Source organism: Neltuma alba, unplaced genomic scaffold (assembly GCF_004799145.2).
Source record: "Neltuma alba isolate B1F8T4 unplaced genomic scaffold, ASM479914v2 tig00010689_pilon, whole genome shotgun sequence".
Taxonomy (NCBI): Eukaryota; Viridiplantae; Streptophyta; class Magnoliopsida; order Fabales; family Fabaceae; genus Neltuma; species Neltuma alba.
Genome location: NW_021635529.1, coordinates 173,168 through 200,648, shown reverse-complemented (window position 1 = coordinate 200,648; position 27,481 = coordinate 173,168). Strand labels below are relative to the sequence as shown.

Here is a 27,481-nt window from a genome sequence, read left to right as displayed (position 1 = left end):
AAAGATTAAATGTATTTTCTCCTTCAAGTTCCGCAAAACGAACAAGATGTCCGGCAGTTATTAACTTCGATTGTGTGGCAATTCGCATTCAGAAATCCGAACAGGGCAGAAGATGATAATGCAATACTTTCCTCACTCTAATTCGACTCAATTTATTTTGCCTTCTCAATCTGCATCATCTCCCTCAGCTCACAACGTTCTTCCCTCTTCAATTTCGTCTTTCTCGTCTTCAACCACAAGAAGAAGAGTTCTTTCTCTCTCTCTCGTCTCCGCCGCTTCTTTCTACGGCTTAATCTCCTCTCTTCCTCCTCCTTCGTTGGGCTCATCTTTGTTATCTTCCTCTTCTTCGAAATTCCCTGTATCTGACTTCTTTGAGATCCCGAATTCGGGTGGCGTTAAGGCTTTAGACCTGCTTGATGGTTCTGGGGAGGTTCCCACCAATGGAGACCAGGTATTTCTTTCTCTTTATTGATTTATAAGTCTCTGCTTCTTGTTCCGTGCAGTATTATATACTAATGCCATCTAATGCTATTTGCTTCCTTTCTTGGGTGAAATCATTTATTGTTGCTATGCGCATGCTGTTTGTTTGCTCAAGGAGTATCTCTTATCCTCTTCATCTGCATCTTTCTTCTTTCTTAGCATAATTAATAATTTCTTCTTTTATACTGTTATTCAATCTGAAGAGGAGTCCTAAAATTTTCCATTTTTTAGCATTTGAGCTGGTGTGATAATCATAAATGAATGCGTCATTTTCGAAAGTCTAATGTATGCACTTTAAATTCAGATTTCTCAATTGGTGAAAAATAAAATCTCTTGATTTGAAGGTTGCAATTCATTACTATGGACGGTTGGCAGCTAAACAAGGATGGCGTTTTGACTCAACATATGACCACAAAGATGATACTGGTGAACCAAATCCTTTTGTTTTCATCCTTGGTTTTGGGAAGGTGAGCCTGAATGTCAATGATTAACATTGGCCTCCTCATAGATGTCCAATCGGTACACTAATAGTTAAAAAAAAATTTGAAGCTATTTGGTAACAGTTAGCCAGAACAAAGTAACACTGTAACAGTATCGCCACAGAGAGAGAGAGAGAGAGAGAACAAAGTAACATTATTCAGAGATTTATTATATCCTACCCTCCTTTATAGTAATGGATTTTAAGAGCTTTATAGATGCCAAGGTAGATTTTATTATATCCGTCTTCTCATGTTGTCTTCGTGTGAACATGACAAAAGCTGCTTATTTTTCAGTTGAGACAACCTTGGCTGGCTCGTGGTATAGCCATTTCTGACATGATGCTTGTTAATCACTATTTACAGTATATGGCATTTAAGAAAGATAACTTTAGATGTTACTTTTGCGATCCTCAAGGTGTGACTTAAATTGTTGAGTTAATTTAGATTTTAAATATAAATCTATTTATCATATTTATTAATTTTTTTTAAATTATCTCTATTGATATTCTTTCAATTATAATCAAATAAGAAGAAAAGGGAAGATATTAAGGAAGATGATTATAGTATTTTAAGAAAAACATGTTATATTTCTTATAATTAACCAACTTACCTGATTTTCTTAATTTAACCAAATTAGTTAAATAGGTCTTATATTAAAGATTAAAAGAGTTTTTTTTTCCGTGAAAGATTACTTAAGAGGTTAAAAATTGGCATATTTTGGTTGGTGAAGGAACTAGGCAACACGAAACTACGAATTGTTTGGGCACATGCCTACATGGTTTGCTAAATTAGTCAGGTTTAATCGGCTTAGTTTGGATGTTGAACCTAGTGTTTGTCTTCCTAAAACATAATATTGTTATGCCGGCATTGCATGCCATATGCAGGTCATTCCAGGAATTGAGGCAGCCGTGAGATCAATGAAAGTAGGTGGCATCCGTCGGGTCATCATCCCTCCTTCCCAAGGATATCAAAACACGTCACAGGAGCCCATCCCACCCAATGTGAGCAATTTTTTTCATACCTAAATTTATGATGATGCCTTGACTTTCTAGTTGGATAACTTTAAAATAGTTCTTGTTTAATTAAAACGCATGTCAAACTGTTATAAACACACACACAGACACACAGACATGGAGACCTAGAAAGAGTGTAAATTTTTTGTTTGCTTGTCTAAATCTCTGTGTGACTACCTGACTCTTGAGCTGCAAAGCCGTTCTTATTGTGAATAAAACAAAAGTGTGGACTGAAGTGTCCCATCAATTCTTGGCACTTTAAAACTTAACTCCAGAATTGAAACATACAGCAATGTCACCTGTGACATGTTCATAACTAGAAAGGAGGCCACAATTTTTTCTGATGCGTTTAGCGGAGACTTGGAAGAACTTTTAAGGGACTCCAGTTATATACAATTGAAGAAATGAAGATGTTTTTTGTGTTTGCTTATTTCTATCATAATCAAAATGAAGCAGCGTTTGGTTGTAGTACTGCAGAAGTATTGTCAAAAAGCTCTGCTGCCAGAAGTAAAAAAGTGCATGCAATGTACTTGCAATTAGTTTTAGGAATTTTTCATGTGTGACAAGTTATCATGGTTGAATTTATTGTAAGAACATGGGAAAGAGAGAAAAGGCCCCGCTAGTTTACTTAAATTACATTGATGGCAAAAAAGAAGTCTACTTAAACTACATAACAAAGTTCCCTGTGTGACTTTAACTTGTAGAAAACGTTCAAGTACTAAGAAAGTTTAAACTAGTTCACATCTACCTGGCTTTATTGTGACACACTTGCTTTAACCTGGACCATCAAACTGTAGTTGCACTCCCCTCAAGTAAGAGCATTAAAATCATTCATGCACAAACTTGTTAACAATCTGCGCACCAGTCTTTATGCTCAATAAAATTTTTGTGTTTCACTTTCTTTAGGAGTTACCGTTTATGTACCAATGAGACTTAAAAAATGCATTAACTTCCCTTTTACTTTTCATTCTTCCCACCCAACACTGCCCTAGGTGATGATAAACTCCCAACTTATTTTCCTCAAGTATCCTTCGGTAATAATCTCAAACTTGCGTCAAAGGGAGCTTTACATGTTAAATGAAAGGACGGTTTACTAATTGCTTTATGGATTAGAAAAAGCTACCCTGTTTATTAAAATTTGGTATTTCTTCCCTGTTAGTTTTATATGATTTATATTTTAGCATGGAATTTTTTTCCAATGTTTCTTCTGTCGTTCAAACAGTACTTATCATTGTGGTAAATAGTAATCCTTATATTTCCTTCCCTGTTATAAAAGTTCTTTGACAGGCAAAGGCTGTTCACCACCATTTTTAATCCAACGCGTCTTGCAAATGGAGAAGGCTCCACTTTGGGAACACTTATATTTGATATCGAATTGGTTAGTCTGAGACATCAGTGAAGTCAACCTGTATGAACTAGGCGTGCAGAACACAAAATCACGGTCCACTTTCAAGTATTTTGTACAGACAATAATTGGGAATCCAGCTTAGTCACCGCTACTATCTACCGCCTGCCGAAAGATCAGAGGCCTTGTTCTTGGGGTTTTGTCACCTTAGACTTCAATATCAAGTCACTGCATATAGATTGTTTCTTCTTTAATGATGAGATCATTATTGGGCAATAGAACTTTTACACTACAATTAATAAGAAAGATGAACGGTGTATAAGCTTGCAGTAATACTAAATCGCTAACTAAATAGCTTAAGCTATGTTTGTGCCCGATGGTTTATCCATGGAAGAAGAATCTGGAGCCTAACAGCCACAAGATTCGAGGACTCATGTTTAAAATAAATAAACTATAGAACTGAGGCTTCTGATGTTTAATGGTGGGCGTGTCCCCCGGGGGGGGTAAATTCGTTGTCTAGAGTCTCATGATGATTTTTAACAACTCGGTTCAGTTTCGCTAGAAAGCATTTGTAATATTCTAAATGCTGTGATTTGATATGAGGGAATATGTTATGAGTTTCATATCAGGGAGCCTCACAAGTGCTGTGAAGTTTATAAGTTTAAAAGACTATTTCTTCTAATAAATTAGTTTTTTGGAATTAAGCTCTTTCTTAAGTTTATATTCATCACATTTGTGTTTTCATTGCTGCGGAGGGTTTTGACCGGAGGGACCAAGACTAAGTAAAGTGCCGTAGAATGAAGCCGCTGATACTTTGGGCTTATGCTCATCGCAGAATACACTTTGTGATTGTGCAGACTAAGGAGGATATCCTAGACTAAGTCTAAGGATGTGAAAAGGAATTAGTTTCTTGATGATATTTCCTGTCCTGTCAATAAAGTTATGTTACGTTGTCCGGCTTTAAATTTCGTTAGTATGTGTGTGTATGAAATTTTTGTTAGATTTATTAATGTTTATTTGTACCATTAAGTAAATTTAATCGATATAAACTAAATGCTGTCATGTGAGAGAATACATGCTTATGATGGTTACAGGAAAGATTGGTTTCTTGTCAACAAAGTTATGTCACATTGTGCAATCTTAAATTTCTTTATTACATATGTTTTATTAATATAAATATGGTTTTCTTATTAAACTAATTAATGTGATCTTATGCATTGCATTTGACTATTTATAACTTAAAATAGTGTTTTTTTTGTTTACCAAAACTTAAAATAGCATTATTTCTTTTTTTTTTTTTTTGAATTTGTATATAATGTACAGATATATAGATTTAATAATGTTTATTTGTACCACTTGTCATGTTTACAGGAATCCATTTAACGTATCTAAGCTAACTAGAATTGACTAAAATAAATAAAAAAATCAAACAATTTCAAGACTAGTTTCTTAACTAATACAATCAATTTTAGTTGTCTGATTAACTAGATTTAATTCAGTCAAAACAAAACAAAAACAATCTCTGTTTTTTTTTGGTTGATAAATGAAGAAATTATTCGGTGAAAAATATAAAGGTCGTTCTCAAATTATTTTTTGCCGTTATGTTCTTGAAATTGATCTTTTACATTCTATATTTACATAAGAGTATTGAAATAGTTAAAATTAAATAGTATATAAACAGACATGAAATTAACAAAAAAAATCACTTTGAAAAAATTATGAATTGAAATATATTAGATTTATCAAACCAATCAAAATTTATTTTTGATATACTACTGGGGAAATGACAATTATATCTTAAATGAATGTTTTAAATTTTAATGACATTTAGATCCTTAACAAAATATTTTAAAAATCAAGTTGAAAATATTAATTCAGACATTTGTAAACAGCTGTTTTAGTTAGAATTTGAAAGTTACATCTGAAACTTAAATCTATTATCGGAGACTTTTGAATTTATAATTGTTTACGTCAATATGCATAACTTATTTTTCAAAAATGCAAAAAAAAAAAACTTATTTTAAAAAAAATTTGTTGAAAACTTAATTGTCAAAAACTCTTTTTTTTTGGTTACCTAACTGTAACTCTCCTTGAGGCTGAGTGAGACTGATTTGGCTTAGCTAATGGGTAACTTCTGACTCAAATTTAAAATTCTGCTTAAAAAAAAAATAAAGAGTATAAAAATTAAATAAATCTATTACACGTTGGCAAAAAAATAATAAATCTATCACAATATGTTTTCTTATTCAAAATCAAGTCTAATAATCGAATTTAACGTAATCTGTAAGCATTAATATAAGGACTGTCCTGGACGCTAAATATCTGTTATCGTTATCGTTTAGAGTTCAGATTTTGAAGCTGGGGACCTCAAACATGAGACTCCTGCTTGTCATTTAAAAAACTGTTTTTTTAATAAGAGAGAGAGGGAGAGGCTCTCACACATTCTACTTTCTGGTAAGGCCGTCCATCTAAATTATTGGGGCATGGAATAGGGTCCCCTTTTGCCGACTTTTTTTCTTAAAAAAAAAAAAGTTTTTAATTAAATGGACAAGTACTAATAGTTTAAAGTTGTACAAGGAAATCGAATTAAAAAAACTTCTGCCCACTTTGGCCTTTCACATTTTATATTACCAATAATAATCTGTCTTATTTATTATATATAATATGAAATTTATAAAAATAGCAAAAATGTTATAAATAAAGCTTGACCCACTTCAAACTTTATATAATTAAAATACCGACTCATATCACAATATATTCTATACCACAATTCCCTTGCATCCCTTTCATGTGGTACTTTGTCATAAGAGGCATAAATAATTAAACAACGTCAACTTTGTCAGGGTATGTCTACCTGATCTTTCGGAAATTATATTTTTAAGAAAAAGAATATACATAGCTCAAATCTAAACCTTATCCAAGTGTGATGAACAGTGTTACGTATGGGGCAACTAGTCATTGACATGTTTATATATGTGTGTGTTTAGTTATAGTTAATAAAAAATATGATTATTGTCTCCCATGAATCTTTAATTAAAATTAATACAGTCAAATACTACTGCATAAAAATATAATAAGTCATAAGTAATACTTTCTTCCTTCCTCAACATTTAAATTAGTTAAAGCAATAAATTTGTAAGCCATATTTTTTTCCTAATTATACAGTTATTTAGTTATTTTTGCAAAGAATATATATAAGAGATGATGAGTGAAACTTTATTGTATATGCAGGCATATATTTAATGGGAATAAAAATGAAAAGATTGGTTTATTTGTTACTTATATCACCCCTATCAAAGAATAATTTATAAAGATTAAGAAAATTATTTAATTTAGTTATTTATAAAAAAAATGTGTTAGTTTTCTAAAAGGCCTTCTTTAATAATTTATTATTAAAATTGCCAAAAACTCCTTTAATACCTAAGATCATAAAATTTGAAAGAGAGAGTGAATAGAGATTTTAGCTTTAAGATCAAAGTAACCTTTTTAACTGGTTTTTATATTTAGTAGAAGTAAAATTGTACAAGTTAACCTATGTTTTTATTCTGGATTTAAATTACATGAGGTATGCCTTAGGAACAAGGTCAACATCATCTCTCACTACCAAGAGGCAAGAATCATCAAGACATCACTATCATGCCATTAATTATGAGCTCATCGAAAATAATCCTTAGTTTGCACGAATGTTGTATACTTCAACATCCATTCAATTCTAATCACCACATCCATCATTGAATATGGATGCTTCATGTTATAGCCATCACATTGAAACAAGAGAAACCACCTTAGGCTTCAATGATTGTACAACTTTAACCTCTTGACATAAATATTGGAACCATTTTGGTGGTACTCATCCATAGTGTGTAACTTTCACTTGTTCTATATATCCCTTCTTTCTTTATTCAACCAAAAGAGTGAAAAATAATAGTAATTTTGCAATCATGTTGTAACTACAAACGAAATATATATATATATAGGAAATTAAAATTATGGGAACCTTTTTTTTACTAGGCATAAGTATTTTTCTATTGAAGATAATCTTATTAGAGGTAAATGTGGGGACCTCTCCTAACAAAGACTTGGACATTGGCTAGTACCTTTTTGCTGGATCTAACCCTTGTTGGTTGACAATTAATCCTTTGATGCCTATATTTTTCATTTAATTATAACCGATCCTTATAATTTTGATTTGATTATAACACAATCTTTGGACCTTGACTTGATACAACTCATCATCACTTAACTTTGACTTAATATAATTGATTAATTTCTATAGTTTTAAGCATTTAAGACTTTGGTCCCTATATTTTTAAAAAACTAAAATTATATATTTTATAAAAACTTAAGGGCTAAACTTGTAAATAGTTAAAATTATGGGGATTGACTCATATCAAAGTAAAAGTTTAGATACTGAATTACAATTGAATTAAATATTAACGACCAAGTTACATTGAGTGAAATTTTGAGAATTAAAATACAATCAAGTCAAAATTATACAGATCAAAAGATTAATCTTTGTTTTTTTCATAGAAACACACACAAAAGATTGCCATAGGGTTAGTTTGGTCGAGAGGCTGAAAGATTTAAAGATGAATATAACTCTAAGACGTATTAATTAAATAAAAAAAAGTGAAAAGCATTTAGTGGTATTAGGCCATTTTCTAGGACCATTTTATAAAATGCCCATTTTAGTTGGAAACATTGCTTCTCTCTCACTTTTCCTTTGCTTAGATATTTTCTAATAATTCAATTGAAGGAATTGACATGACTAACGATGGCATACTAATGAGTCTTCTTTATTGTCAAGCCATCATTTGTTATCATGGCCTTTTAATCAAGGAGTTTTTACATGGAGGAATCAATCTATGTTAGGACTATCTTTTTTCACCAAGTGTTTATGAACTACACTTTTCCTGGATTTACAAGTCTGATTTAATAAATGCAAGATCTAAGTAGTTATTATCCATTTATTGTATTCAAAAGTTCTTCATTCGTATCCTCACAGATTCTCCTCATATATTCTCTATCACCTAGCTAGCAAGAAGTTTTGTCACTACTGTAGGATTTTTTTCATAAATTTGTCAAAGTTGTGTCCTTACCTTTTTTTCTTGGGTTTCTTACCAATTCTACTTGCACTTTAACTCATAATACTATGTAAAACTCTTGTCTTTTTAATATCATTTTGTCATATTTCCAAAAAAAAAGAGTGCATAGTACTGTTCTAATGGTTTCATTAAAGTCATTAATTAATTATTTTAGGTATTTGGATTATGAAAAGTAATACTAGCAATCTTTTTTCTAAGATCACTATCATGTTTCATAATATAACATATAACATGTCTTGTTTAAAAGAAAAATGACCAAAAAGTACTTACTGAAATTGAAAAAGACAAAAAGGTCAGCCAAATAAATAAAATGACCAAATGGGCATGAGGTATTAATACGGGATTTACAAGTTTTGATGAAATGACTAAAACACCCCTAAAGTGAGAAAAATAAGCAACTGAATGTTTTCACAGTATACCAACACATTAAAGAGCTAGAAAAAAGAAGTTTAGAGCAATACTTGAAAGCCATAAAGAGGAGACTATAAGTAATTTCTCTTTCAAAATGCTATTATCTTACTCCTATAACTGCCACAATTATGCAAATATTGTTCATTTGGATGGGCTTTGCTTGTGGGCAAGTAAATTTGTAGTAAGAGAAAAAATTAACATGTGACATTATGTAAATGAGTATATGTTGATTGTGGGGTGTGGGTTCTTAATTTTTTTGGTTTTTGGATGCTTAGATGGGGATGAGTTTGTTGATGAAAAGCGTTTTGATTGAGAATTTGATAGGGATGAGAGATTGACATATTGAAAATGAAAAAAATAGTGGCAAATGATTACATAACTGTGATGTTTGAGAGCAAATAGTAAGCATAAAGTAGTTAGTGTTGTTAAAAATCATTAGTTGAATTGTGAAATTCTATACTAAAAACTTTATATTAAAGTTACTAATAGAGGAAGAGTGTACGTTGGGTGTTTCATAAGATGATGAAAATTGATTGTTGGTGAATTAAAATGAAAATTGATTGTTAAAATCATTAGCTGTTAATTTAATCTTAATATTAACTTGTCATTTGAATACATATAATGTAGTTGCTATCATAGGCTTTTGATAAATATTGTCACTTTAGTAGTTAATTCCACTACACATGTAGTAAATTATCAAAGTTACTGGTAACACATTTATTATAATGTATTTCATCTGTACTTATGTTCTAATTTTTAAAAAAAATATTTTGCCCCTTGTTTAATTCCCATAAAAGGGACTTGGTGGAAATTGACTAGAATAATAATATGAAAATAGGGTGCAAAACTCATGGCAAAAATGTTAATTTCATTTCGCAAGTTGTTATTAACATTATATGTTTAGTAAAATTGTGTGCAAATGAATTAAAAATCATTTTTTCCGGTTTGTTTATTGGCATTCCTTTTTCTCACCCTTTTTTTAAAAGCTGCAAGTAAAGTCACATTTGGGATGTGAATGACTATATTTGGGAAGAAGAAAATAATGACATTATTTGGGCCCCTATTCCACAACAAAACAATCTATGAGTAGGTTAAGTTGTTGTTGTTGTTATGTGTGAATGGTAGTATAATTTTGACTCATGTACATTGTTGGTATGTTTTCATATGCTGACAAGAATGTGGCATTCATTTATTAACATGATTGAGCAAATGGGAGCCTAATGTGATAGTTCACTATATTGAGGAACATTTTGCTAAGTTATGGCAAAACTTCATGTGGTGGCTAGTTAATCATAACCTTAATTCGAGACGTGAAGAAGCATTGAGCTTGCCTTGATCGAAACAACCTACCACAACAACCAAAAAACAATACATGTCATAATAGTAAACATTAGATAGATTAAGCTTATAGCACTTGTAAAGACATGTGCATTATACAACTATTGTTATGATATTTGATTTATGATTGTAGATGGAGTTCATTTACAAAGACATATTTAATCACTCTTATTGCACAGTTATTAATAACAGGGAAGAATTGTGTTTACTTTTGGGTGTGATTATAATGAAACAAGTCTTTCATAACATTTATGAAGTGATTGACGATACATTCCACAACCTATTTTTAGCCATTTATAGACTTAGTGAAACTCTGAGAGATTGAGTTGAACAAAGTTACTATACATGTAACGTGATTAACAACTTGTGAAATGAAAGTGACCAATTGCACAATGCTTTCTGCAAATTGTTTATTTGCAACTTATTTCTAGCCATTTGTAGAAAATTTTACTAAACATATAATGGGAACAACAAATTGTGAAATGAAAATGACTATTTGAATAATGCTTTTTACAACTTGTTTTTAGGCATTTGCATAGTGTTTTACAAAACATGTAATAAGATTAATAACTTGCAAAATGAAATTGACCATTTGTGTTATGGGATTTGCAGCCTATTTATTTGCAACATGTTTTTAGCCATTTCTAGACAATTTTACTAAACATGTAACAAGACTAACAACTTGCGAAATAAAAGTGACCATCTCAATAATATTTTTTGCAACTTGTTTTTAGGAACTTGACCATTTTCATACTATTTACCTGGTCAATTTCTACCAAATTTAACCTTTTAGGAGAATTATACAAGGGTAAATGTTTTGAGAAATTAGTATACAAGAACAACTAAAGTACATCCTAATAAACATGTTGATATTAACATTCATGATTCACTATACTTGTAACGGAATTTACTACTAAAGTGATAGTATTTACTAAAAACTAGCATATATATGACAGCAACTACATTACACATATTCAAATGACAAGTTAACATTAAAATTAAATAAGCATTTAATTTCTTGTCATTCATGCCACAAAACATATCTTATTTACTAGGCATCATCTATAAAAGGAATAGCTTATCCCCCAATCCTTCTATCAAAAAATTAAGAAAGGTTCAAAAGTCTCCTTTGAAGATGTTGACCCAGTGTTAGATGTTATCAAAGCTTGCTAACCTGCAACAAAAAATCATAACTCAAAATTTTAATTTCGCAATAATCAATTTCTTTCACCTTATGAAACACCCAACACACACTTCTCCATTGACAACCTTAATATAGGGTTTCACAATTTGATTAATGATTTTAACAACATTAACCACCTTATGCTTACTGTTTGCCTCAAACATCATGGCCACTAATCACTTGCCCCCATTTTTCCATTTTCAACACATCAATCTCCCATCCTCATCAAATTCTCAATCTAAACCCTTTTCATCAACAAACACATCCCTATATGAGCATCAAGAAACCGCAAAAATTAAAAACCCAAACCTCACTGTCAACCTCTACTCACTCATGTAATGTCGCATGTTAATTCCCTCTCATACTACAAACCCACTTACCTATAAGCAAAACCCATTAGAATGAACAATGTTTGTAAAATGGTGATAGTCAGAGGAGTAAGGTAATAGCATTTTGAAAGAAAAATTACTCACACTTTCCTTTTCTCATCTTTCACATCTTGCTCCAAGCTTTTGGCTTTCCAATTTGCGATAAATTGCTATCTTGCTTCAATATATTATTGTGTGAAAAACTTTAGCTACTTCTTTTTCTTACTTCACGAGTGTTTTAGTCATTTCACCAAAACTTACAAATCTCATATTAATATCTCATGTCTATTTGGTCATTTCATTTATTTGGATGATCTTTTTGTCTTTTTGAATTGCATTAAGTATTTTCTAATCATTTTTTCTTGTTTAAAACATTAATTTCATACATCTAATATTCTTAACTAATTATAAAATTTCGCAAACAATAGACCAAATTCATCTAATTAATGACTTTTATTGAAAATAATTTTAATATTTTAATAAAAATAATTAATTTTAAGGGAAAATTGAGGAGAAGAACCTAAAAAAATTAGTATTTATGGAGAGGGATCTTAAAAATTGTAATTAATTTGAAGGACCAAAAATTTAAATATGAATTTACAATTATGAAATTATCCCTGGCCAAATCTCTACATTATCTCCAAGACCCATCTTAATATTTGACTATCAGTTATCAATTGAACTATAAATTTATAATTGCTAAATTGCCCCCCATTAAAATTAAAAACTAAATACAACAATTAACAAAAAATAGAGTCCTATTTTTCAGTCATTCATATCTGCATCTACTAGCCTTTCATTCCAATATGGTAGGAAAAATTTCCAGCTTGCGCAACTGCGATTTTGCCCCTCATTCCGATGTGGTTGGAAAAATTATTAGTGAAGCTTAGGTTACGAAGATATACTATTTACTTGATTTTCATATTTTGGTTAAAACAAAGAACTATATTTATATTCATTTAAGAAGCTTTGTATATGTAGTGTGATTGTGTTCATATGTATGTATAGTTGGGATTGAATGAAGGTACAACTATATACTTTTATATTCATCCAAAAAGTCTTTATATAGAGGCGATGAAAAAATTAGAAAACATTCGGTACAAATAAACTAAAGGAGGGAAAATAATGTTCAGAATATACATACCGTCCAATAAATAGTCTGCTAGTTGATTCCTTTTAATTTGTCTTTTTTGTTCTGGATTTACAAGAAGACAATTGCTAGTGATAAAAACTTTGACTGCATCAAAAAGAGATACAGAGAGAGAGAGAGAGAGAAAAATCAAGTTCAATTGATAATTAACTGTCAAATTGAGATAGGATGGTGTTAGAGATAATATGGGGATTTGATAATGGATAATTTGGTAATTGTAAAATTTTATTTTAATTTTTGGTCTTTCAAATTAATTACAATTTTTAAGATCCCTCTTAATAAATACTAATTTTTTTAGGTCCTTCTCTCTAATTTTCCCTAATTTTAACTAATTTCAGCAGTTTAAGTAAATCTTTTATTAAGCGCTTCTAATAAAGATAGAAAGAAGTATCATAAATTATGTAAAGATGTTTATATTTCTTATGACTTTAGCTATAATGATTAATGAATAAGATTAGATTGAGTCAAATCAATTGTTTTTTTTTATAAAAAAGGACACATAACAACATATATCAACATATTTAAAATTTTAAAGTCAACATTTTTTAATCTTAAACACGAATGTTGTTAGTCTTAAAAATTAAATTGAATATATTAGCATTTGAGAATGTTTTGTCAATACTTATAATTTTAATGTCAACATTTTTGCTAGCAATATTAAGATTAGAAGATTTAAAACACAATTGGTTATTATTTATCAAAAGTAGATTTTATACCATACACCTAAAACATGGGATAATATTTTTGGGGAATGAGACAAAATGATAGATAACAGAAGATATGTTTAAAGGCTGCAATAATAAAGAGCAAATAAATTGCTTTAAATAACTAATAAAGGAATGTAAGTAAACAACATTAATAGAGTAAGAAAAAAAAATAATTAAAAGAAAATGTCCTGTCACTACTGTAAAAAAGACATTTTACGGTGGTTAAAAGAAGCTTTTCACGGCGGTTTTGAAAGCGATGTACAATGCCATCGATATAAAATATAGAGAATTTCATGATGTTTAAGAACCATTGTACTATGTGACTTTTCATGGTGATTATATAAATAACCACTGTGAAAAGTTTTTTTTTTAAATTTTCTTTTCATTCTATTGATTAGGATAGAACGGGGCAACAAAACACTAGGAGAAGGGGTTTGAGAATCAATCAACCAATAATATGCTACCAGTCAAAAGCATTCTGATGCAGCAAAAGTAAATCCGTTTCCCACCATAATAACACCACTTAGCTTTGCATTCAACTACCAGACCAAAGCTAGTAAGATTTAATGAAGGTCACAACAAAGACATAAATTTGATAAAATTCATGCTATCAAACTTTGATCTACAAAATGAGAGAGACAGAAGTCAGATCTACTTAAGCTTTCAAGTATTAAAGTATGTATAAACAAGAAGAGAAATAAAAATCATATTTATTTAAACTCAAAACAAGCATCATATTTTTAATCAAAGAAACAACTAAACCACAAAAGTTGTGAAACCCAGGAAAAGAATGAAGGAAAAAGGACAAAAAAACTCACAGATAAGGATGAAGAGGATGACATGACGGTGACGGCGGCGGCGATGGAAGAATATGGCAGAGACAATAAAAGTAAGGGATAAATGCTAGCAAAGGTAGGAGGAGGGAGAAAATCAAATGGGGACGGTAGTGGGGGAGCATGAGCTTTGGCTATGAAAAATAAAAACTATCGCGCGATGGATAGGATTTTAAAATTTTGATAAACTTTTAAAGGCGGTTTTAAAAAACCAGCGTAAAAAACACTTTCTAAGGCGGTGTTTTCAAAAACTGCCATCAAAAGGACTTTTCACGGTGATTTTCTATATAACCACTGTGAAGAATAAAACTTACTTTCATATAATTACAAAAATGTCATCGTCAAGTTTTTTTTACAGTGTTTTTCTTAATGACCATTGTGAAAAACTTTTTTTGTGGTAGTGTGCCATAGAGGGTTGAGATGTAGGAATGAGGATGAATCATTTCTCGATACAAGAGATTTGTAGCGCAGGCTTTGAAACTGCAATAAGAAAGTTAGAGTTGTGAATCCATAATAAGGATGCATTAAAACACTTAGAAAGATTGGACCAGCTTCATATTTACATCTCCACAAAAGTCCTTCAAGAGCAAACTTTGATAGCAGATGACTTTATGACAGTAATTGTTTCTTAAATTTTTTAAATTTATGAAGGAAAATATTTCAACTCTTGTGGTTAGACCATAAGGGTGAAAACAATATTTGTTGGTCACCGCAAGAGACCATTGGATTCAAGAAAATTACATCCAAGAAGGATTAGAACTTTAGACTTAAGGAATAATTTCATGAGAACAAAGTAATATACCCTTGTAAAGAGTCAGATTCTTCTTCCTTCAAATGGTGTTAAGAAGACAAATTATGCCCCAGACTAAAGTTAAGTATCAATCATTGTGGAGATAAAGCAACATATCCTTTAGCTAGCTTTTAAGCTCACAAAACAATCAAACCATAAAAAGCCCTTGACAGGGGAAAAGAGGTGAATAAGTGCTCCAAAATTTCTTTTTCCATACATCCAAAGACATACATGCCAGAAGTATTCATAATCATATTACGAGACTTCAAGATGTATCACATGAAAGCTTCCAAATGAAAAGTAACTGTTTGAATGGAAGATTAATTTTTCACAAGAACCTCTAAGAATCTTCTATTCTATCCATTTGAGTCTGAATATATTGAGCCATATCTTTGACCTTATAAATTTCCGAATTATTTCCACTCCAATATAAACCATCATAATGATTTAAAATGGAAAGAGGTGTGGCAAGAATGGCATCCGCAATGTGTCATGAGCATATAAAGAACAGATAGGAAGGAATTCCAAGTAGTAGATCTCCAAATTAAGGGGCATGCATTAAAAGATCAACTACTAAATGAAAATTCATCAAGGTACCTTGATCTTGCTGCATCAGCCGGAAGAGATGGTAGTTGACAGGAGGGATCAATTATTTTACCACACAATCAATCTTACTAAGAAACCAATTTTAGTTAGCAACAATATTTTTTTAATAATAATAAAAGCAATGATAATGGAGCTGGGGCATTATACAAGATAACCCCAAAGAAAACTAATATGTACTTTAATGTATATAATATCTTTCAACAATTTTTTTAAATCCACCCCTTTGAAGAAAATTTTTTTTCGGAGGGAACCTTTAAAACTTTTTTATCCAGCCCTCACAACGTTTTGAAATCACAAAACACAAGTTTAAAAGACATAATAAATAATTTATTTACAATCACTAGTTATCTCACTATCCTTCATAACTTTTAAAAATATAATCATAACAATGGATACATATTATATTGGGTGAATTACCAAGAGATCCCAAGAAAAAAAATTTAATTATCAAAAAGTCCCAATGACAAGTGACCTGAAGATGTTGTCATTCTAGTTTTATTTTGGAACATGTCATTGCTTATTCTTCACTTGTTAATAATTGGGATTTGATTGTAATTCTCCTTATTGTATCACTATCAATGAGCAGTCTTTATATATTAAAATAGTTTATATTTATTTTTATTTTATTTCGTTTCTTAAACTCTTCAATTTTTATTATTTCTTATATGTGTCATGTTTAGTTTTTGGCAAGTTTTAATATACATTAATTTGATTAAAATTTAATCAAAATCCATTTATATATAACAACTATTACTCCCTCTGATTCCAATCTTATATATAAGAGAATTTGTTTAGCGAGATGATGATGCACTAATAATATCAATGTCTAAAACTTCTAATTATTGGTGAGTTTCACTGAGTTAATTACTCCATATTTCTATTTGCTCAACCTCTCTCCTCCTTGGCAAAAAATCTCTCTCTCTCTCTCTCTTCCTCTCACGTGCTCCCCCAACCCCCCCCCAAATTAGAATGTTTTTGAAAATTAAATTGCAATTTTTACTTATTTATTGTCCTCAATCGCGTTTAGTCATCTTCTTAATTTACATAATTCGGTTATTTGCATATGGCCTTATCAACATTACTGGTTTTCCTGGCTTTGGGATAGATCTAGTGGGTTGCTTGGTCATGTGACGATGTGGCATGTATGATTGGAGCAGCATGCAAGAGTTGGCACTTTCTTCTCTAATCATTTCTTGTGGATGTCCCATTTTCTCACCACTTCAAAAAATTACTGCCACTTTTCTTAGATATGTAGTAGGAAGGCTACTCAGGAGAGACTGAGAGAGAGATCAAGAATTAATGCTGCACAGGGGAGATAATATTTTAATGAATCTGATTTTTTTTTTTAAAAAAAGAATACCATTCTAACATGCAAGTCATTTATACTTCATTCTCATATAAAAAACATATTAAATTAATTAAATTTTTCATATTTATTCTTATTAAAGAAAGGCTATTAAAAAAATACTCCTCCGGTCCTTAATATAGGACCCAATTCTTGGGTTAGTTTTGGTCCTAAATATAAGACCCATTTCTCATATTTATCAATTTTCTCTAAATTACCCCTATGGATACTCTCTCAACCACAATCAAGTAGAAGAAGGAGATGGAGTATTAAAAAAGATGATTATGATGTTTTAGGAAAAATAAGTCACTTTTCTTATAATTAACTAACTTACCTAACTTCCTTAATCTAATCAAATTAGTTAAATGGGTCTTATATTAAGGATCGGAGGAGTATTATGTGTATTTTTTCTCATATTTCTTTTAGATATCGAATTCTCGAAACCTTTGTTGTTTCATCTTTACAAGGGTATGTAGGGAATCCATTAGTGTCTCGGCTGTGTTAATTATCCTACATGTATTTTATGTTTAGGACCAATTTTTTTCCTTACATGTGCCTTACATATATACCACCATAGTGGTGAAAATAGTAGGATAGAAAATTTTCAGTTATTTTCTTACTTTTCTATCTTAATATTCATTTTATTAAACTTTTATAATTCCACTTATCTATTTTTATTAAATCAAATATATTCAAATTTTTCATAAGAGGTAAAATATTGAGAATAACTAGACATCCTTTTCTAATTAGGTTTGCTCCATTTCAGACATAAAAATTAAGTATTCAACTCCAATTATTTATTTAAGTAATAAAACATCTCATGCTTATGTTAATATTATGCTTAGCGTAGGTATTTTGTTTAACCTTTGAGTGATTGAAAGTTCAATCCTTACAGGCAGCAAATAAAAGAAATCGAAATTAATGAACTCATTGCTTTTCGCTTAGTCTTCATGGAATAGATATGATACTACCTTCACAAAGAAAAAGTAGGTGGAGTAGCTAACATCACGTAATTGCATGACATTTATCGATTTATCAATTACTATTTGTTAGTGTAAGATACAAATAATCAAATTGCATAAATTAAAAAATTAGTTCAAATCCGTTAAAGATAATAAACATATAAGAAGCGTATTTTTTTAAAATATATGGACAGTAATTGAAAGAGAGATTAAGTAAAAAAAACAAATTAATACCATTTTTAGTGTATGAAATTTAACCTTATTTTGATTTTTGTCCTTAAAATTCGAAACCAATAATTTTAATTCCTGAAATTTGATCTTATTTTAGTTTTGATCCATGAAATTTTAAACTAACAATTTTAGTTCCTAAAATTTGATTTCGTTTTGATTCGAGTTAAGATTTTTAGTACCAAAAGTAAGAATCAAAAGCAAAATGAGATTAAATTTCAGGGATCAAAAAAATTGTTTTAAATTTCAGAGACTAAAATTATTGGTCTTAAACTTCAGAACTAAAATCAAAATAAGATTAAATTTTAGAAACTAAATATAGTATTTAATCTGAGAAAAATATAGAGAATGTTAAAATAAATGCAATAATGCATATAATGAATTATGAGTAAAAATATAAAAAATGCATTAAATGTTTAAAATATCTAAATTATGGCCTACGGATGTGAACTTTTTCCAGTGAAACAATGAAGTGATTAATAATAGAGTATGATTATTTCATCCAAAAAAAAACAAAGTATGATTATATACTCCCTCGCACGGAGGGGGAAATATAGAGCAAAGTTGGTAGGTGATATATAAATACTTCTGTAAATACTCTTTGAAATTAAAAACATCTTAATTTTCATGAATTAAAACCTAACTTGCTTAAACTTTCTATATAACAAACCAATAAGACAACGCAATTAAGACCCTAAATTCAAACTAAGAAATGAATGGTGGAAGGATACTATTTGGAAAGAAAATGTAAACACATATTGTCTTATGGGGCTTCTAGAAATTACCCTGCGGAAAAACACCTATCTTTTTCTTAAAGGGGAACCATACAAAGACACCCGATTCTATCTGAGTCATTTTTTTTTTAATATTTCAAGTCAAAATAAGATAAGAAACATGTGGACAAATAAACATTTTAAGATTTTTGAGGAGCCTTTAATTAATATTTATAACATTAATGTGCATAGTATGTTAACAAATTTTGAATAAAATATATAAGAGATTTAATTGAATAAGTTTTATTCGTTTTATCAAATAAGGTAAGTGTAAAAACAAAGGTGAATTGTACAAATAATCTCATTTCTTTTTAACGGGTTCTTTAGAAGATTAGTTGTTCTTACAATAAATGATTTCATGTAAGATTCACTACAACTGAAATAATCATTTTTAGTTTCAATAATAATCACTATAAATAAAAATTACAAAAATTAGTTCAAATTTACTTCTTTTTTTTTTGTCAATTAAATAAAGATATCCTTTTATTAGAAATATATTTAAAATACCGTTGAGCACCAAATATAAATATTCTTCCAATTCTAAATATAAAATATATTTCGTAGTGTAAATGGAAAGTATTTCTTAATAAAAATTTGAATATTAATTTGCTACATCATAAAAAATTAGCCTATTTTTAGTAGATTCAATCTTATAAGTGTTCAAATTTGTTTCCTAGTAAGCGAGAAATTTCACTAACGAATAGTCACCTTAGGGATGAGAACTAGAAAATTTAATTGAACAATAAAGTCAAAACTAGTCATTTCGTATGTTTAGAGTGAGGGGGGAAAAAAAAAGGTGGTTAACTCTTTTCTCATTAGTTAAAATGTCGTTTATACAATTTTTTTATTTTAAAAATATTTTAAAGTTTTGCTTATTGTTTGGATATTAGAAGGACGGAAGAAGAAGACAACGACAAGACAACAAATAATTTTTATATAATTTATCAAATATTAATTATAATTAGGCAAAGTGCCTACTCAATAAAATTTTTTTTTCACTCTTAATCGTATAAAATATCTTTTTAGTCTCTTAATCGTATATCTTTAGTTTTAATTAAAAAATACCAATGTTAAAATTTTAAATGTTGAAACAAAAATTATTGACTGACACAAAAAGCCATCATTTGAAATTTATTGGGTGAGTTAAATAATTAAAAAAGTATTTTATAAATTAAGAGGTCAAACAGAAATATAATACTCCCTCCAATCCTAAATATAAGATTTATTTTATAGTATATTATAAAATTAGTATTATATTTAGGATGAATTTCAAAATAAATTGTATAAAAAAAGAATTTTAAAATAAAAATTCCAATCTTATTTTTAATTCATAATTAACTGTAATAATATGCTGTCATAGCTACACGTAATGATTTTCCTTCATTTTCTTTCATGACTTTCTTTTCTTTGGTGTCCAACTCTCCCTCTTGCCTCGGAGACAACAAACGCAACTTTGGGTTTCTCTCTCCTTTTAAAACTGATTAAACCCTCCTCTTTCCTCCTCTCTCTACTTTCTCTCTCTAAAAAAGCGACGAGAGGGAGAGAGTCTTGGTGAAGGAACAGCAAAAGCAAGAACTGTTCCCAGATCTCTCTCTCTTTGATATCCTGAGGAAGAACTAACATATACCCAATTCATAGACAAGGATTAGACGAAGAAGAAGAAGAAGGAGATGGGTCATAACCAGAAGCCTTTGATCTATGCTTTTGTTGCTCGGGGAACTGTTATTCTTGCCGACTACACTGAATTCAGTGGTAACTTCAATTCCATCGCCTTTCAGTGCCTCCAGAAGCTTCCTGCCACCAACAACAAGTTCACTTACAACTGCGATGGCCACACCTTCAATTATCTCGTTGATAATGGCTTCAGTAAGTTTTTTTTGCCTCTTGATTGCCTATTTCGGTTCAGTTCCTCTGGGCATGGGCTTGCCGTTGCCGGTGAAGAGGAAAAGTGTAACCGGGGAATTTGCTGTTTGATTTGGATAAATTTCTCTCAACCCACAGAGGTTATCATTATTATGTTTGGTTGCTTGTACACCGATCTTGGTTTGGCATCTATTGTTTAGTTTGTTGGTGTGATTTGAGTTTTGAATTTGATTTTTACTATTTTAGCAGAAGGAATTGGATCCCTCCTCTCTCAACCCATAAATTATATTCTTTATTTTCATTTGTTATTTTTCATTTTGTCTAGCAAGATTATTTTCGTTTATTTCTTTATCCGAAGGGCACTGCTTGTGAAGTTATAATCGTCGAGTGAAAAGCTTTCTTTAGGTACTCAACAAATCTGATGATCTACTCGGGGAAATGTGGGTGGGCTATTCTTGGGAAGGCTGTTGAAATTAAGTATGGCTTTATGATTGTGAATGGATTTTTGGTTATTTTATCCGGGAATGAGGCACTGAGTAAATTCAATATATGGGTTATCATCTGTCGCCTATATGTTCTAATCTTTTGATCTAATTCCAATTGACTGACTCTATGCTTCCAATATCAAATTTAAATTTTTGCATCAAGATATCTAGTTCGGAGGAATAAAGTATCATCTAATAATGGGGCATCAGTTTGTTGATATCGGCTAGCGAAAGAAAATAGCAGAGAATGGATTAGAGTAAATCATGCAACAGGCGTTGTAGCCCACATTTTCCGAGGATATGAACTGACTTGGATATGGAGTTCAATAATTCCATGCTTCTAGCATGCCTGAACAATGTCTGGGGAACAGAAATATCACGATGGTCATTTATTGCCCTCGCTTGCTTGTTTGGCTTTTGCATCTTTAAGATATTTTTCATTGGTCTTATTGGGTTGTATACCCAGCTTTTTAATGGTAAGAAAAATATGAAAACTAAACTACAAATATGAAAAGCTGAAAGCTCCGTGAGTTGATCTGTATTTCGTGGAAATGACAAGATTGCTTTTTTCTTACTGTTCATATTTTATTTTATAACCATTTGGCCTGTTAAGTATGAAGTATGAACTTCCTTATATGTGAATTGGAGATCTTGATGTGACGGCTATAGAATTACTCTGACAGTTTAGAGTCAACAATTAGGTTGTCTATTATTTCTTCTTCTTCTTTTTTTTTTTTTTTGAGTGAAAGGAGTTTTATTAATCAAGATAAAGTACACATAAGTTCAAAGATTGACGCTAAAGAAAACCAAAATTAAAGGACACCAAGCCCAAAGATGTTGTCTATTATTTCTTAAACGTATTTTCTTGATCTTATCATCCTAAAGGGGTGAATTCAGTTGACAATTGAACTCTTTGTGCATCATGAGTTTGCAAAAATTATCTATCTCAAACAACTACTTAGTTGCTGTTGATTTTGGTGGGTGTTACCCCTACTTTTTAGAATTGATGCTTTCAGAATCTCCGTAACTAAGGGTTTCCAGAGCTAAACGAGTAAAACTTTGCATCTGTGTAAACTGAGGTAACCTTCAGATTAGACGTATTGATCTGTTTAGATCATCAACTAGTCTATGTGCTTTTCCTAACCATCTCCTAAGTTTTTCATTCTTTTCCTCTGGTTCTTTTGCATGGAATGGTAGAAGCAAAACAATAGTCATATATTCTTACTGGAAAATTTCAGGCAGTTGATGTTGCTAGTACTTCAAGCAAAACAATAATTCAGAATTTTTTTTTGTATTAGTACTTGTTAGTTTGTTTTCTACCAGCTCAGCTACTTTTTAACAAGTCATGCCACTCACCCAAAATTTATCGTGACCCCTTACTGAATAAATATAATACAGCATGCGTCATGGGAGACGATAATTCTTCTAAACATTGATCTATTAATGTAACCATTTGGTGTATTGTATCATTTAGAAATCCTATTTTGGTGCACATTTCTTGTTGAAATATTATCCTTTCTTCAGGAGGCTAACCTTAGACATTCTGATTCTTGTATTGTGTTGATAAATATCTGACGTCCTGGTGTTTTGTTTCTTGTAGCATACTGTATTGTAGCGGATGAATCAATTGGAAGACAGGTACCCATGGCATTTTTAGAGCGTGTCAAGGATGATTTTGCATCAATTTATGGTGGCGGAAAGGCTGCTACTGCTGCCGCCAATAGCCTTAACAAGGAGTTTAGGTATTTTATCTTTGGAAGTTAAGTTTGGTGGATTTACTATGTCTTATTCGCTTATTATGTGCTGTGCTCTTTTCTTCAGTCCAAAGTTGAAGGAACATATGCAGTACTGTGTTGATCATCCTGAAGAGATCAGCAAACTTGCAAAGGTGAAAGCTCAGGTTTCGGAAGTTAAAGGTGTCATGATGGAGAATATCGAAAAGGTGCCAAGTTATAGATTCACTTTGTAGCTGCTTTAGTTCAAGATGATAGTACCACATAAATTGACGAAATAAACTTCCATAAGAGAGTAATGGCAGATGAAGCATTAAAATTATAAGCTCTTATGAGAAAAATTTGGTAAAAAACATCTGTAACTTGTAATTGAGTCCTATAAGTTAGCATTGGCTTATATAATGCAAGTCTTGCATCTCCTGCTTTGCGTCTGAAGCCTGATATTCTTTCAAGAGACACTATTCTGTATTCCTATTTTCCTTGGTCGAAATGTATTTTCCAAATATGAAATTTCAAAGTCAATTTTTGCTAAGCTGAAATCAGAAGGGGAAAATTTAACATGCAAAATGTGTTCTAGCAGTTAATTTGTCTTTCAAATCATATTTCTGTGCATTCTTGATCACAACAAATTTTATGTGCCAGAATGGTGTGAGGACATTTTAATTCTGTCATAATGACAGCTGTAAATCCAACCTTGTCTTGTATGGATAGGCAGAGATCTCAGATGGTTGTACCTATCAGAAGAAAAAACTGGAAAAAGTGCAGTTTTATATTTCATAGTAATATAACCTTCAACGGTGTCTTGTGTATGATGCCATTTTATCAGTTGACATTGACTAGTTTATAATTTATTTTAGGTTCTAGACCGGGGGGAAAAGATAGAGCTTCTGGTGGACAAGACTGAGAACCTTAATCACCAGGTTGGTGTGGTGAACTGCTTGCATGTACAATGACCCTTTTATTTTGTGTTTGAATAGTGTTGTGTTTATGAAACTTCCATATGCATGATCAGGATCATAAATGAGTACAAAACTTCTGGTTGTGATTTTCGAGGATGAAGTTTACGTGTAGGGCCCGTTTGGTATACCTGATAGAATTTGGCTTACCTAATAGAGTGAAATGAAATGGACAAAAGGTATAATAAAATATTAATAATTCTAAGGATTAAAAATAATGATTACCTTCTAAGAAAAGGAAGGTAAATTACATGTTTGTCTCCTAAGTTTTGTCAAAATTACGTAGACTTCTCTTGGGTTTTGATGAAAATGCACAAATCTCTCTTTTACTTTCAAAATTAATATGAACTTATTTTGTAAGTTATCTATAATTACGTGAACTTTTTTTCGGTGTCTGAAATTCATGTTGACTCTCCAAACAAAACGTAAACTAGACAAATTTTATTGATTTTGTTAAAATTACCACAAAAAAAATCTGTCTCTAAATCTAAATATACATAGACCTTCAGTGGGGAAAAAATAAAAACAAAATAGAAGTCTCTTAATTTCAATGAGATTCAATAGAATTTTGTGTAATTTAGTCTTGCTTTCTTGGGTATGTGCGTGTATATTTTGAAAATAGGAGGGAGATTTGTACATACGTGTAGTTATATTTTTGGCTTTAGGTGAAGTTTGTCTAGGTTTTAAAAATTAAAACAAATGTCCATATGCTACAATTACAAGAAGCCTTAGTGAGGTAGCTACATGGACCGTATGATGTTTGTTTAGGTTCTGACGAGATTTTTTTATCTGCCATCAGTATCCAATTTGAGTTTTTGTTGGTGGAGTATAAGCAAAACATGTAACTTTGCCATGGTGTTGTATGATTTACGTTTCAGGCACAAGACTTTAGAAACACGGGAACCAAGATACGTCGAAAGATGTGGCTGCAAAACATGAAGATCAAGCTGATCGTACTGGGAATTCTAATAGCACTCATCCTCATAATAGTTCTTTCTGTTTGTCATGGCTTCAACTGTGGGAAATAAGCATATCATTGCTCCCTGAGGGCATTTTGTCTCTTGATATTCCAAACTTTTTTTTTTTTTTGTGATTATATTATAGGTGAGGAAAATATTTTGAATTCTTGCCATGGCTTTGTATGTAGTGAATTTGGCAAATCCCGTGTATTGCTTTTATTATGCTCAAACCAGATTGAACATTATAAGAATGAATGATTTTTGCTAATATAAGTACGTTGGGATTTTTTTTTTTTTTTAAAGTTTAATTGTGCTTTATTTATACAAATTCTGAAAGGCATGAATGTACGGAAATGAAAAATGCGTACGATGCAAGTGCAAACGATGTGGTCTGTGTTATTAGAGTTATTTTTCTGAAAATTTTCGTGGGTGGAATAAAATAATTGACAATGATAATAGGCAGGTATGCCTAAGAATCTATAAGAGAAATTAATTATGCTTAATGACCTGGAAATTCTGCAATTTTTCAGCCTAACGTATTCCTTTTCAATCCCGTAAGCATAGACTGCATTTGAATGGCCTCTTGACATTCTAAAATTGACTTTTACACCCCAGAACGTCAATTGAGGTCCAAAACGATGTATGACGTAATTTTAGGGACAAAATTGAATTTTTGCCTAGCTATTTTAAAGATGAAGCAAATTTTTCATTCTCATAACTTTGGCGGATCAAAATTCAAATTCTACTGGGAAGAGCATTTATTTTTAATAGCTGACAATATTATTTTTTAATAAAAAAAGACCTATGTTTAGTGAAAAAACTGTTCACTTCTAGCCTTTTCTTTTTTAATATATCATTTAAATAAATGTATGTCAAATTGATTTCTTTTATATACAAATCTATTTAGGTGTAAATAACATTATACTAAAATTTTATCCCAATTTCAGTTTGTAAAAGTCAATTGGGTTAGGATTCATTTAAAATAGTTTATAAATAATTTGTTAATCGTGTTTTACAAAATATGAGATAAACATATGAAAAAAAAATTATCTAAACGTACTTATAAGTGATTTCTAATACATTAATCCAATCAAGCCTAGTATCTTGGTAATTTTCAAAACTTTGGTTCGAGCTCAGCCCAATGTTTTTATCCTAAAATGTGATTTTAATATTTTATATTTCCAAATTTTTAATTTAGTTAACGAAAGGGAATATATATATATATATATTTTTTTTTTTTTCAGTCGAAATATGATGAATATAAATATCGAACAGCTGATGCCTTGAAGACCATGTACAAATTAATGATATTAGATTTTTTTATTCGAAAATAAACAGTAGTAAAAGTGGAAAAATCTATCTATTATTAATCTATTAATATATAAAAATAGAGTACAAGGCATGAGTAGCTGACAGCATGACACGTGATATCACTAATGATAAGATAAATATTTTTTTCTTTTCTTTAAAAAAATAAAAGGCCACACCCCATGTTTTGGATCATGCACTATGAAATGTGAGTGGATAGTTTCATTATAAATGTGGGCACGATTTATAAAACCGCTTATGCATGACAGGGGAAAAAAAAAAAAAGATCCCATGTTTCAGATTTATTTTTAATTTATGATTACAAGTAATTTTGAATGTGTGTAGTTTTCTGAATATATGCTAGCTAATAAATTAAAATATCATCCGTTTTAGGGGTGAACGGGGACAGTTTTTTAACCAAAACATGTTTGCATTATGCCACGTGACAGGCTTTTCTAAAAAATAAATATACTGAATTTTTATATGCAAAAAATATGCAGATATCATGTTACAAATTTATTTTTAATTTCCTAATTTCAAGTAATTTTGAACGTGAGCTATTTCTTCAATATATGGTGGCTGTAAATTAAAAAAAAAATTATCATTTAAGTTTGAACGTGGGCATTTTTTTAATTACACTTAAGTGAAGTAATATTTTTTTGTTTAGTTAGGATCATTAATTCCAAAAAAAGTGCCGTTGGTGGAATTGCGTGCTAACAGCATGCCACGTGACACACTGCAGATAAATAAGAAATTTTTTTTAATAAAAATGAAAATTTGAAGGAATCTCTGTGGATGTGACTTTTGATCACACCCCATGTTTCTGTGCCGTATTCCAATGTTGTGTTTTGGGCAGTTTTCTGATTTTAAGTTAATATTTTATATTTTATATTAATTTAATTAATATATTAAATTTTGAATTAAAATTAATATTTCATTAAAAAGCAACAATTGGTTACTCTTTGGGTTCAAATTAATATTTTAGATTTTAAATTACATTTAATAATATTTCAAATAATAAATTAAAATTAATATTTCATAAAAACAAACATATTTCTAAA

General features: G+C 30.4%; 2 protein-coding genes and 1 long non-coding RNA gene across 5 annotated transcripts; 2 read left to right on the top strand and 1 right to left on the bottom strand.

Annotated features, from left to right (window-relative positions):
* The first annotated feature begins 57 nt into the window (after nucleotides 1-57).
* Nucleotides 58-4,415, top strand: LOC114758363 (peptidyl-prolyl cis-trans isomerase FKBP17-1, chloroplastic). Of its 3 annotated transcripts, none has more exons than XM_028947419.1 (4): nucleotides 58-451; nucleotides 825-947; nucleotides 1,844-1,960; nucleotides 4,073-4,415. In XM_028947419.1, exons 1-4 carry the CDS (start codon nucleotides 113-115, stop codon nucleotides 4,097-4,099), a joined length of 606 nt encoding a protein of 201 aa, XP_028803252.1. In that variant the 5' UTR covers nucleotides 58-112; the 3' UTR covers nucleotides 4,100-4,415. The 3 variants fall into 3 exon arrangements, with proteins under 3 accessions (XP_028803252.1, XP_028803253.1, XP_028803251.1); XM_028947420.1 differs by lacking the exon at nucleotides 4,073-4,415 and adding an exon at nucleotides 3,260-3,386; XM_028947418.1 differs by lacking the exon at nucleotides 4,073-4,415 and adding an exon at nucleotides 3,249-4,021 and having other exon boundaries at nucleotides 59-451.
* On the bottom strand, nucleotides 296-20,721 carry LOC114758365 (uncharacterized). Its single transcript, XR_003741783.1, has 4 exons — nucleotides 20,650-20,721; nucleotides 15,173-15,178; nucleotides 14,638-14,642; nucleotides 296-305 (listed from the first exon to the last, which is right to left on the bottom strand). It is a non-coding gene; the product is annotated as an uncharacterized LOC114758365 (long non-coding RNA).
* LOC114758364 (vesicle-associated membrane protein 721) lies at nucleotides 20,682-25,408 on the top strand. Its single transcript, XM_028947421.1, has 5 exons — nucleotides 20,682-20,982; nucleotides 23,065-23,206; nucleotides 23,286-23,406; nucleotides 24,055-24,117; nucleotides 25,032-25,408. Exons 1-5 carry the CDS (start codon nucleotides 20,787-20,789, stop codon nucleotides 25,179-25,181), a joined length of 672 nt encoding a protein of 223 aa, XP_028803254.1. The 5' UTR covers nucleotides 20,682-20,786; the 3' UTR covers nucleotides 25,182-25,408.
* Nucleotides 25,409-27,481: the final 2,073 nt, after the last annotated feature.